The sequence below is a fragment of the Somniosus microcephalus genome, chromosome 4 (genome assembly GCF_052327205.1).
Source record: "Somniosus microcephalus isolate GS21.2 chromosome 4, FLI_Smic_1.0, whole genome shotgun sequence".
In the NCBI taxonomy this organism is placed as follows: Eukaryota; Metazoa; Chordata; class Chondrichthyes; order Squaliformes; family Somniosidae; genus Somniosus; species Somniosus microcephalus.
In genome coordinates, this window is record NC_140990.1 from 215,855,200 (window position 1) to 215,868,243 (window position 13,044).

At 40.0% G+C, this 13,044-nt stretch overlaps 1 protein-coding gene across 2 annotated transcripts in view; it reads left to right on the top strand.

The window, feature by feature from the left end:
- The window catches only part of sf3b1 (splicing factor 3b, subunit 1), a 58,281-nt gene extending 54,114 nt beyond the window's left edge, over positions 1-4,167 (top strand). For both annotated transcript variants that reach the window (XM_085985809.1, XM_085985810.1), the window contains one exon: positions 321-4,167. In XM_085985809.1, the coding sequence (XP_085841935.1) occupies positions 321-479 (159 nt within the window). In that variant the 3' untranslated portion in view covers positions 480-4,167. The remainder of the gene's footprint in view (positions 1-320) is intronic.
- The last annotated feature ends 8,877 nt before the right edge of the window (positions 4,168-13,044 follow it).

Sequence of the window (13,044 nt, forward strand, 5' to 3'; positions counted from 1 at the left end):
AAGCAAAGCTATTTTAAGGAACTGAAGTGTGATAAATTGCAGTAGTGCATTTAAATTGTACCAACCACTCTGCCATTCTGATTGATGCACCAAGCTGCCCTTTTTAAATATAAAATATCCACTTTATACTTGCATTGAATTATCTGTTGGCATTAATGAACAGAGGGAAATATTCTCCCAGATGCCTTCCTGCCTTACACTTCATGACTGCCATTTTTGTCCTAATTTAAAAGTTTGTATTTAAACATGTTTTCCCAGTACTGACATCCCTATTGGTCCATCAGCAGAGTAGTAAAATTTTATGTTTTCCTTCTTGATAGGGCTTGTTCCATCCGGCCAGGAAAGTACGTGATGTGTACTGGAAGATCTACAACTCCATCTACATTGGTTCACAGGATGCCCTAATTGCACATTATCCAAGGATCTTTAATGATGACAAGAATACACATGTCCGTTATGAACTTGACTACATCTTATAAAACAGGGTTAACATTATCTGCATTGTCTTTGGTGTTTGCTATTTTGCTGCATTGTAATTGCCCTTGGTTACTCAATCTTATGCTGTGCTTCGGATGTGACGTGATGAGAGTTTAAAATAAAAACATGATCATCTTGTTGGAGCAGATTGTAAAAGTAGTAAGTGGATAGGGCTAGTAGCACAATTTTATTTTAAATGAGACTTAAAGACTGTAAATCTTGTCTCATTACTTGTTCTTGATGTTAAGTAACTAAATCTTATAGTGACCAACAGGATGATGAATACTCAATTCACAATTCATTTGAATTTGTCTTTATTGAGATTTAGATTTCATTCCTTGTGTTAAGGGGTTGTTTCTTACAAAAAAATAAACATAAAAAGTCTAAGTCCAGTTTATATTTCTCAAGTTATTTTTGAGGTGCTTTTTAGTAAGTTTTAAAATAACTGGTTTTCAAACAAGGAACACATTATCTTCATTAACTTGTCGTATGGCAGTTTGATTTCCCCACTTGTCTTTACATGACCAAATGCACCTTTTCTATTTTTGCTAAAATATAATGCTTCACTTTGCTCGACCTTTTCTACAGTTTGTGACAAAGATCTTCAGAGCTAACTTGTGGGGAATTATGTAAGATTTAGTTGTGCAAGAACTGTCCTAATCAGGGCAGATAGAGATCCCGACTCTGAAATAACAATCTACAATCAAATTGACAGAGGGGCTGAAAACCATAATTGAATTAATCAATTTCTGAAATCCATGTCGCTGCAAACTTTAAAATGGCTATTTATCCCAGTGGAATGATGATGTGTTCTAGACATGTGATAAGTTTTCATAGAAGGCTCATGTCACTGTTAATGAACAATAAAAAGAATATTTATACTGTGGTTCCTGGTCCGTGGAGCTAAAAAGTAAGTGGGAAAGCACATAGTTACCAACTATAGAAAACCCTACATAAGATCAAAGCCGGTTTGATATCGTTTGGACCAGATATTTAAGGATCAATTATCTTCTCTGCGTTTTTCTTGAAGACTTGTTAATAGTGACATTAAGTGTTGGCTAATTCCTCCAGGTATGTGGAGATAAGTTCATGGAGTACTGTTTTGCTGCCATTAAATCTCTCGAGCTTATGTTGTAAATACTCTACATTCTCTACAGTGTAATAATATTTATAAATCCATTGGTTGCATCTAGTAGCCTAAAACTACTACAGTATGAACTTCAGGATTAATGTTATGATCAGCTTTATTTCCCACTCTAGCATATTGAAATTTGACTAAAGTCTAATTTTGACAACTTGTGAATCCAGCCAGCATGATAAACTCGTCACTCGTTGGTTATGTGGTCAGGTTCACTTATATCTTATTCCACAACTGGCAGACTTGTACCTTCTGTTTGGTTTAAAGAATTCAGTGTAGGTAAACTTGGTGTTTTAATAAATATGTGTCTCTGTATTGATGCCTCCTGGTGCTTTTTTTATTGGAACAAATATTGTAGAGGTTTTCATTGAGAATGTGGGAATAAACATTTTTTGAATAAAATCAGTGCAGGTTTTATCAATATCATGGATTTTTTCTTTTATCATGTCACAGTTCCTCTGGTTCTAGATAGGCAAAAACTGGTTGCTTAGTGTTTATTCACCTTTTAATCTTCCCCTCATGCAGTATATGTGAAGTCCCTCATGATGGAGTTTGCTGCCCTGCTCAAGTAGCTATTTTTGTGTGAACCTGAATAATGAGTGTTGACAATGAAGGACAGTACAGTGGAGCTGAATCCCAGTGCTCACGTGTATACACTGTCACCAGGAATGAGAATCCTGACTGATCGTCTTCACCCACTTGGGTTGGAATATTAAAGCCAATTGTAGCATTTTACCACAACCACTCTAATGGAGGTCTCATTTGGTAAAGATTGACCCTGCAGCTCTCCTGGCTGAGATGGCTTGAGTAGTACATGGTGCATTCACCTACTGAGATATGGGGGCCTGGTGGAAGGGCTCCACTTGTAGTATTTTCAGGTGGATCATTCTTGCAATTTTTAAAAAGTAGTTCTCTACAGTACTATATAACTTCAAATTGAGATAGCCCAACTGTTTGGAGCCCTGAGAATGTTGAGAAAAACTGAGTAGGCTGATTTGTCAGCTGTTATAATTTTAAATTTAATTTTAAGTGGTAACCGTGTCATACTTAGATCTCATTAAACAAGCCCAGATTTGAAACTAATGTGTGTGCTCCATTTTGGATAGGAGATAACATTTCAGGGCCATTCCTGCTATCTACTAGTGCAGAATATGCAGTAGTATTAACAGGAAGTCTACGATTTGCGGGGTGAAGGAGAAACATGGTTGCTGGTTGTGGAGCATCAAGTGTTGGATGGAGTACTGAAAAACAGCTTCCTCCAATTTTGCAAATAATTTTTGATTGTCAATTTCAGTTATGTTGGTGGTTGTGTTGAGACTGAAATATTAATACAATTCTGCATTGATGCAGGAAATATTTTAACCGAATTATCACATTGGAGGCAAATGGGAAGATTATGAACTGCGTTACATGTTGAATTGCATTTGGTGACAGGATTGACAGGATTGTTGATCCCATAGTGCATGGAATTTTGAGGTTGCAGCACTGAATTACGGCATTTTGGTTAAGTATTTCTCCATACTGTTTTTTCTATTTCGGGTTAAAACTATTGAACTTGGTCTTTAACTTGTCATTTTATGCTATATACTTAATAATTTACTGTAAAAATACACCTCCTTAAAAATTAGCCTTTCCTTGGAAGGACAGAATTAGGAATGTGGGTGCTGTTGGCTGTGTATGGAAACAAATAGAAAAACAAATTAATGCAATTCATGTTGATGGCCTTTGATGAGGGTAAAATTTGTTTATACTTGTTAATTTTTTTTGACGTCTACATATATCCTGTGATGACATAAAAAAATAGGACGTGTATTCAGTCCTTGTATATTGTAAAATTCAGTACAGTTCATTGACAACTAAGTACCTATTATTGTTTCAGCCTTGGCTCAGTGGGTAGCACTCTTGCCTCTGAGTCAGAAGATTGGGAGTTCAAGTCTCACTCCAGCGACTTTAGCACATAATCCAGGCAGACACTCCAGTGTAGTACTGAGGGAGTGCTGTACTGTCAGAGGTGCTGTCTTACGGATGAGACGTTAAGCCGAGACCTTGTCTCCCTCTTGGGTGACTGCCGACTTAGGTGATCCCATGGCACTATTTTGAAGAAGAGCAGGGGAGTTCTTCCTGGTGTCCTGGCCAATATTTATCCCAAAACCAACATCACTAAAACAGATTGGTCATTATCTTATTGCTGTTTGTGGGACCTTGCTGTGTGCAAATTGGCTGCCGCGTTTCCTACTTTACGAAGTTGTCTGTAAAGTGCATTGGGACTGCTGAAGTCATGAAAGGTGTTATAAAAATGCCAGTTTTTTTTATTGTGGGTGGTACTGTGAGCGGCTCTTTCAATGCTAAAGGTGACACGCAGCTGCTATTTTATAGTGAGATAATATAATTCTGCGATTGCACAATGTGCTGACTGGGTTCCCATTCAAAATGCTTTTTGAAATATACTTCATCCACTACTCAGTAACTGAAGTGTTTAATGCCCAGAATAAGGGTTTAAACTTTTTTAAATTATGTATTTCACAATCACATGATTAAATGTATCCATTGAATTGTCTTTTGAATCTTTTAATGCCTTCACTAAAGTTAAGTTGAATGCTTCAGCATTTCCTAAAAGCCTGGGCTAAGGTTTGATACTTTTGCCCAGAGCTGTAACTCTCGAGCTAACTTTGATTGCATCTGCTCAGACTGAACAATGTGCTGAATTTCTTGGGATGTATCACTATTGTTCAGTCACCTATTATGATGGAATATTTTAACTTCCATAACTTTCTACCCAGGTTTTCTTCAAATAATTTTGAAAAACAAGAAGCCAAATTTCAAAAGCTTTCTTGAGATAAAATGTAGAGTTTTCTTCAGAAAAGAGGCAATGCTATGCATATAAGTGAGAAGGGAACATAATTACTGTTCCGGTTTACACGCCTCTTGTAGCTTTTTGTGTTTTAAAACTCAAAAAGTGCATCAAGTTGGAGGGATAGACTGGATCCAGGAAGAGAAGAGGAGTGTGTATGAGAGGATCATGGGGGATAGAGAGAGACCTCATGTTAATGTTAAATTTATTTTAAAAAGTTGTATTTTTAAACCATCTTATTATCCACCTGTGTTGTTGACAGTTGGAAAATGTAAATGCTTACACCTTTGAGACAGATATACACACAGAGAAAAATAGAGAGAAAGGCAGACAGTTCTATCCTCATTCTAATATGATTTAATTTTTAAAATTACAATAAGTTGGAAAGCAAGGAAAGGCTCTGAGGAAAACATAGGAAAAAAGGAGAGGAGGTAAACAGGTTGAGGGTGAGAAGGCCTCTGGCTTCTCGTCATCCACCCAGGGGGGGAAATGAGTAGAAGTAGAGGAAGATGAGTATTCAGAATTGGGGGGAAGATGCAGGGTTTTAGCAGGTAGTTCGAAGGGGTAATGATAGGACAATATTTGTAGGGAAATGGTGTTAGGGAAATTGATGAGATTGAGGGCTGATAAATCCCCAGGGCCTGATAATCTACATCCTAGGGTACTTAAGGAAGTGGCCCTAGAAATAGTAGATGCGTTGCTGGTCATCTTCCAAAATTCGATAGACTGTGGAACAGTACCCATGGATTGGCAGGTAGCTAATATTACCCCATTCAAAAAGGGTGGTAGAGAGAAAACGGGGAATTACAGACTGGTAAGCCTGACATCGGTAGTGAGGAAAAATGTTAGAGTCCATTATAAAGGATGTAATGGCAGAGCACTTGGAAAAAAGTGACCGGATCGAACAAAGTCAACATGGCTTTACAAAAGGTAAATCGTGCTTGACTAATCTACTGGAATTTTTTGAGGATGTAACTGGTAAAATAGATAAGGGAGAACCAGTGGATGTGGTGCAATTGGATTTTCAAAAGGCTTTCGATAAGGTCCCGCATAAGAGATTAGCGTGTAAAATTAAGGCACATGGGATTGGGGGCAAGGTATTGACTTGGATAGAGAACTGGTTGGCAGACAGAAAGCAGAGTTGGAATAAATGGCTCTTTTTCTGAGTGGCAGGCAGTGACTAGTGGGGTACCGCAGGGATCGGTCCTTGGACCCCAGCTATTCACAATATATATTAATGATCTAGACGAGGGAACTAGATGTAATATCTCCAAGTTTGCAGACGACACAAAGCTGGGTGGGCGTGTGTGCTGTGAGGAGGATGCCGAGAAACTCCAGTATGATTTGGGCAGGTTGGGTGATTGGGCAGATGCAATATAACGTGGATAAATGCGAGGTTATCCACTTTGGTGTCAAAAACAGGAAGGCAGATTATTATCTAAATGGCAATAGATTGGGAGAAGGGGAAGTGCAAAGAGACCTGGGCGTCCTTGTGCACCAGTCGCTGAAAGTAAGCATGCAGGTGCAGCAGGCGGTTAAGAAGGCAAATGGTATGTTGGCCTTCGTAGCGAGAGGGTTTGAGTGCAGGAACAAGGATGTCTTGCTGCAGTTGTACAGGGCCTTGGTGAGGCCACATCTTGAGTATTGTGTGCAGTTTTGGTCGCCTTATTTGAGGAAAGATAATAATCATAATCAACTTTATTGTCATTGTTAGTGCACAAGTGCAGTACAACGAAATGTAGGCTTGCGGCTCCCGAGGGTGTACATTTTGATTAAGACATTTAACATTCAACATTCATTTAGCTTGTAATACATAAACATAAACATAATAAAGTGCATTGGCAGATGTGCAGGCTTTAGAGTTTATTTGTAGAGTTCAGTAGGATGACAGCCCTGGGAAAGCTGTTCCTAAATCTGGTCGTTCGGGTGCGAATGCATCTGTAGCGTCTCCCAGATGGCAGGGGGGGCGAACAAACTGTGGCTGGGGTGGGTAGGGTCTTTGATGATGGTCATGGAAGGAGTGCAGCAAAGATTTGCCAGGCTGATACCTGGGATGGCACGAATGACGTATGAGGAGAGATTGGGTCGATTGGGCTTGTACTCGCTGGAGTTTAGAAGAATGAGAGGGGATCTCATCGAAACTTATAAAATTCTAACAGGACTAGACAGACTAGATGCAGGAAGGATGTTCCCGATGGTCGGGGAGTCCAGAACCAGGATTCACAGTCTAAGGATAAGGGGTAAGCCATTTAGGACAGAGATGAGGAATTTCTTCACCCAGAGAGTGGTGAACCTGTGGAATTCTCTGCCAAAGAAGGCAGTAGAGGCCAATTCATTAAATATATTCAAGAAGGAGTTGAATGTATTTCTTAAGGCTAAAGGGATCAAGGGATGTGGAGAGAAGGCAGGAACAGGGTACTGAATTTGGATGATCAGCCATGATCGCATTGAATGGCGGAGCAGGCTCGAGGGGCCGAATGGCCTATTCCTGCTCCTATCTTCTATGTTTCTATGTCTTTTGCCAATCACCTTAAATCTGTGTCCTCTGGTTACTGACCTTTCTGCCACTGAAAAGTTTCTCCTTATTTACTCTATCAAAGACGTTCATAATTTTGAACACCCCTATCAAATCTCCTCTTAACCTTTGCTCTAAAGAGAACATCCCCTGCTTCTCCAGTCTCTCCACATAACTGAAGTCCCTCATCCCTGGTACCATTGTAGCAAATCTCTTCTGCACCTTCTCTAAGGCCTTGACATTCTTCCTAAAGTGTGGTGCCCAGAATTGAACCCAATACTCCTGCTGATGCCTAACCAATGTTTTATAAAGGTTTAGCATAATTTTTTGAAGAGGTGCCTAAAGTAGTGGACAGGGGAATGTCTATGAATGTCATTTATATGGACTTCCAGAAGGCATTTGATAAAGTCCCTCATAAGAGACTGTTAACTAAAGTTGAAGCCCATGGAATTGAAGGCAAGTTATTGACCTGGTTAGGAAATTGGCTGGGTGGCAGGAGACAGAAAGTAGGGATAATTGGCAGGTACTCTAATTGGCAGGATGTGACTAGTGGTGTCCCGCAGGGATCTGTGTTGGGGCCTCAACTATCCATATTTATTAATGACTTGGATGATGGGAGAGATTAGGATACAAGGCAAACAGGTTGAAACAAACGTTTCAATGTCCACAACCTATCTAATCTGCTGGTTGATGATATTTCTATTGTTCACGCTCCCCTCACAAATTCAACCTGTTCCAATCTTCTACCCAACTACATTCATTCCTAGATAGATCAGCCAGTTAGTCAGATTCAGTGCAGCTCCCATTCCTTCATTTAAACTGGTTGTGCAGCCTCCTGCCTCAAATTTACTCAGTTTATAAAGCTATTGTGATGTGCAGTGTGAGGGTAAGGCTTGCCCTGTGATGTCTTGCTTTGGCCCGTCCAGCTAAAGAGGTCTCACCTTGATGAACCATTATGTGACAACCCTTGGGCTTCATTTAGGTTGCGATGACTTGATTGTCTAGAATGCAATAGCAGGTCATAAAAATTTACATCACAGAAGGAGGCCATTTGGCACATTGGCCGGAATTTTCCGGGATGGTGGCGGGTGGAGTGGGAAAGTTATTTTTGACGGCCGGGAACCCGCTGTCATCCCGCTCCCCCACACCTTTCCCCCAGGTGCGCCTGTCATCACAGATCCGACCCGACCGGCAGTGGCGGGTGACCCAGTTGATGTGATTAACAGCTAGTTGTCGAATCCTTAACAGGCTTTTTTAACTTTTTAAATTTAACTACATGACCACAGGAAACACGCTGCTCAGGAAGCACGTCTGTCAACCTAAGGTGGGAGTTCCCTGGCCCCTGCTCCAGCTCACTACTTGACAGCATCAAATGTACAGTGAAGGCTCCCACCTGACAGATGATCATTTTCCTCGGGCATAAGCTGTTGCTCAGTCCATTTCTAGCACAGCTTTTGCAGGCTGCAAGTCTTTCCAGTAAAGTCTCAATCCAGTCTCACCTCATTGGAAGAATTCTATCACCATTGACAGAATGCATCTGTCATCTCTACTTCACCTATCACCAGTTCCATCAACATCGGTGCCGTTTATACTGTCTCACCTTGGTCCTCAGAATTGGACCACGAGGAACCCCAACACCAGCAACAACAACACCAACCTTCTCCGCAATCACCTGATGCTGCACAGGACAGAGGGCATCAGCACACGAGCACATTGCTGCCCAGGAGGCCAGCGATGACCTCATCATGGCCAGATTTAGTTAACTTTACGCTGTACGCCCATATGGCTGCCACATGATGTGCCAGGTTGGCACCACCCCACACCAACACCATAAAGCATCCCTACAACGACCAAGCCATTCCTTTCACACTCATCACCCTTGCGGGGGGTACCATTACGTCTCTGCAACTCACTAAGCCACTTCCAAAGGTGCCAAGATGAAGCAAAGTTATAGGGCAGGTATAATTAGACTAGGACAAGCAGACATAATTCAGTTAGCATTTAAAGTCATACATTCTGTCCTTATTTTTATACTTCCAATATAAATTCCTACATCCATGTTTATAATGGGAACTGCCTATGTAACTTGTCATGATGTGATTGCAGCCTCCCAACAGCAACTCCACTGGGGTGGTGGATGGGTGGGGGGAGTGAAGAGAGTGTGTAATTATAGCATAACAAGTTTACATAGGCAGTTTAATTTATAAATAGGAATGTGAGAATTTTTCAATATATTAAAAGTGGATCTTCCATGTTGCTGCTCATGGTCAGTCAAAGAATATGCTGTTTTATAAGTAAGGGATAGGTGAGAAAATATGGCCACTTAAAGGATGTGGAAATAAATTTCAATGAAGCAAGTGTTGATGTGTTTTTTTCTCTTGGGACATCTGAGGCAATCATGATTTTTTTACTGTGATGTACACTGTATCATGGATCCATGCCAGATGCAAAACATTTACTTTTACCAGTGTCCAATGAGAGTCCCTTGTTACCGTGTTTTGTATTTCTGGTAGAGAGATAACTTAAAGAAAAAACTTTTAAGTAGGTATAACTAGAAGGATAGATAATGGGGCATTTCAGTAGAACTATATCCAATATGATTTTCAGTGCACTTAAAAAAATGCCCAAACTATAAAAAAAGAAAGACTTGCATTTATATAGCGCCTTCCATGACCGCAGGATGTCCCAAAGCACTTTACAGCCAATGAAGTACTTTTGAACTGTAGTCACTGTTGTAATGTAGGAAATGCAGCAGCCAATTTGCACACAGCAAGCTCCCACAAACAGCAATGTGATAATGACCAGATAATCTGTTTTAGTAATGTTGGTTGAGGGAAAAATACTGGCCAGGACACCGGGGATAACTCTCCTGCTCTTCTTCAAAATAGTGCCATGGGATCATTAACATGCACCTGAGAGAACAGACAGGCCCTCCGTTTTACGCCTCATCCAAAAAATGGCACCTCTGACAGTGTAGCACTCCCTCATCACTGCACTGGAGTGTCAGCCTAGATTTTGTGCTCAAGTTGCTGGGTGGTGACTTGAACCCACAATCTTCTGACTCAGAGGCAAGAGTGCTACCCACTGAGCCACAGATGACACTCAACCTGATACACCTGACTACTTTTCAAACTGGGGTACCCCATTATTAACTTTGTCATATTTACATACCAGAACCCATGTAATACTATACAAGGTAGATTTATGGATTCATCACCTGATGCAAAGCTTCACCTGCTAGGAGCACATATTGCAAATTTAGGGCAAGGAGGTCAAAGCATCCTGCAGGATTTTATGTCATAAGCACAAATTCATACAATCGATCCTTATATCTCTCAATTACTTTTTGTCTGACTTTGTGAAAAACAATTTTTAAAACTATTTAAAAATCAACCCATAGATGCAAGATTCAATCTTTTTGTCATGTCAGATTGACCCACAAGTCATCACAATTGTGAAATTCGCGACTGCATTAAAACAGGAAATGTTGACACAATGGGGTAGATTTTCATCTGGGCTTGTTTTCGGGCCCAGATGGCACTTTGGAGGCAGCAGGCTCCCCAGCCAAGAGGCCCAAATATCGGCAAGAATTGATCCTCGGGCCTCATTTACATATTTGCCTCATCTACATATTTGAGGGGGAGGTGGGCTGGGGTCGATCGCCAAGACTGTGGAGTTGTGGGAGCACACCTTCTCCTCCTGACTCCACAGAAAGGTTCAAAAAAATACTTAACTTTAGTTGACATCTGTATGAACCGCTGAAGAATCCAGAGTGGGACAGGCTAGACACCTGCTCTGCTCATTGGTAACAAATTTTGCAGAGGGATCTTTTAAAAGGCAATAGACCCCTAATTAACATATTCAACGGGTCTAACACCTGTTTTAGGCAGCCATCGGGAACACCTATAAAATGTGCCCCACAAATTTAGCAGTGGGCATAACGACTGCGCAGATTGGGCACAGGCCATCCCATTACTAAATTGGTATGCTTTGTGCCCAAAAAACAAGGGCAACACATACCAATTTCTACCCCAATGGCTTTTCCAAATAAAGCTGTTGACTGCTGGGATATACAGAAGTTCAACTTTGTGTTTGACTGTGACAGAGCTAGGAAATCAGTTTCAAAAACCTTTAAAAAAATCAACGATATCCTTTAAAACATCAAAATAGTTCAAAACCATCAGAGAGGAAAAGGTCTGCATAGGCCTGACAGCTGAAAACTACAAGGACTTATATCCATAGGAGAGAAATAGCCCTGTGTTAGGATGGTGGAGACAAATCAGCATTAGAAACAATATCAAAACTTGATCAACACTTGAAAATCTGAGGAAAATTTGTGCTGTAGTAGATAACGTATTTATCACTAGGAGTCATTATCTAAAAAAAAATCAATCAGTTCAGAACAGATTGCACTGAGCTGAATGTATAAGGAAATGAAGAACAAGTAAATCTACTCTGTAGTTTTAAAAAGCACCATTTGTTGAGACGTTGAATTGAAGAATTTGGAATTACAGTCAAAAAGAATTGATAATTAAAGAACAAACTCATAGTTTTGGAAAAATAAACCACTACTGGCTTGTAAGGATACCAAAGAACTAAAGGAATTAAATCAAGAACAAGAACAAAATGAAAATCTACCAGTAAAGAGCCTGAGACCTCTGAGTCTGTTAACTTTAACAAACACATTTTGTACCATAGGAATAAAGAGGAGGTGCTGTTCACAACAGAGCAGAACCAAATGTACAAAGAATTCAACAACAGGATGTGAAGCAACTACAGTAAATAGTCATATTATTCTGTGGTTTAAAATATATACATACTTTGTTGAGACGGTGAATCGAAGTTGGAATTTCAGAGATGAAAAAAGGCTAATTTATTTCGCCTACTCCATCCCTCAAAACAATATCACCCTTACTTTTGGGGAAATACAGGTTTTTAAGAAAAATGTTTAATAAGAATATAAATAACACAAGCAACAAAAAAACAAAAACCCAGAGGAAGAATCTACTGAGCTGAATAAATAAGGGACTCGACAACAGGATGTAAGTTACCAAAATAGACATTGAATTCAGTGTCTTTGTATCAGGGAAAGGTAGAGGTGCTCCTACTCCAATCTTATTAAAAGTCCTGGGTATTAACATCCACCCAGCAGCAGTGAAAGTATGGTCAAAGGAACTTCCAATTTTGGTTGATTATCTGTTGGAGGATGCAGAGAAATCTATGCTGCAGAACTAGTGGGAAGAGAAACCATGGAGGGAATAGCAGATGAGGCATGGATTGTCCAGTGGGATGAAGAAATGACGAGCCACATTGACAGTTGTAAACATTATCCACAAAATAATGGATTTCTATGTAAGTGTTTAGGTAATAGTGCTATAGCTAACCCAGAGCAAGGAAGGTGTTAAAGTAGAATGTTCAGGAGATGCTATAAAGTGTTCAGTGCAATGAAGCTTTCACAAGAGAGGGTATAGCTACTGGAACTGGTTATGATGCTGTCAGCCACTTGGATACCATCCTGACTACACTGAAGGATTTTTGCAAAGTTAAATATGTTAAGAAAATTGCAAGTTCCTTCCACATTATTAAGGACCAGGCTGACATTGAAATAATTAGGGTTAAAAACACACGAGATAATATGCTAGCCATATTGTCAATTAAATATTTACTGGATAACCTAAAGTTACTGTATGATAACAGCAAAGAATCCCTCGTCAGGAATGTGACAAATTTAATGGCTCAGCAGGCGTCAGTTGTTATCCATGCTCTTCATGACATGGTATATAAACCTGATTAAGAAACAGTGAGAAGCATTTGACTGTCAATCCTATACAACGACACAGGTGCCTCCATTGTTTTAAAGATAGAGTAACTCCATACACGATTTGTTTCACCCTGTTCACTGTAGCTTCATTGCGACCTCCCTTACAACAATTTGTACTATTTTTGCCTTCTATTGAAGATTCCCAACAGAATCAATACTTGGCTCAAATATTTAATAAACTTGGTGATGCAATCTGACCAGGACCTGTAATTGATTTGGTTTCCCATAATATATATCCATAT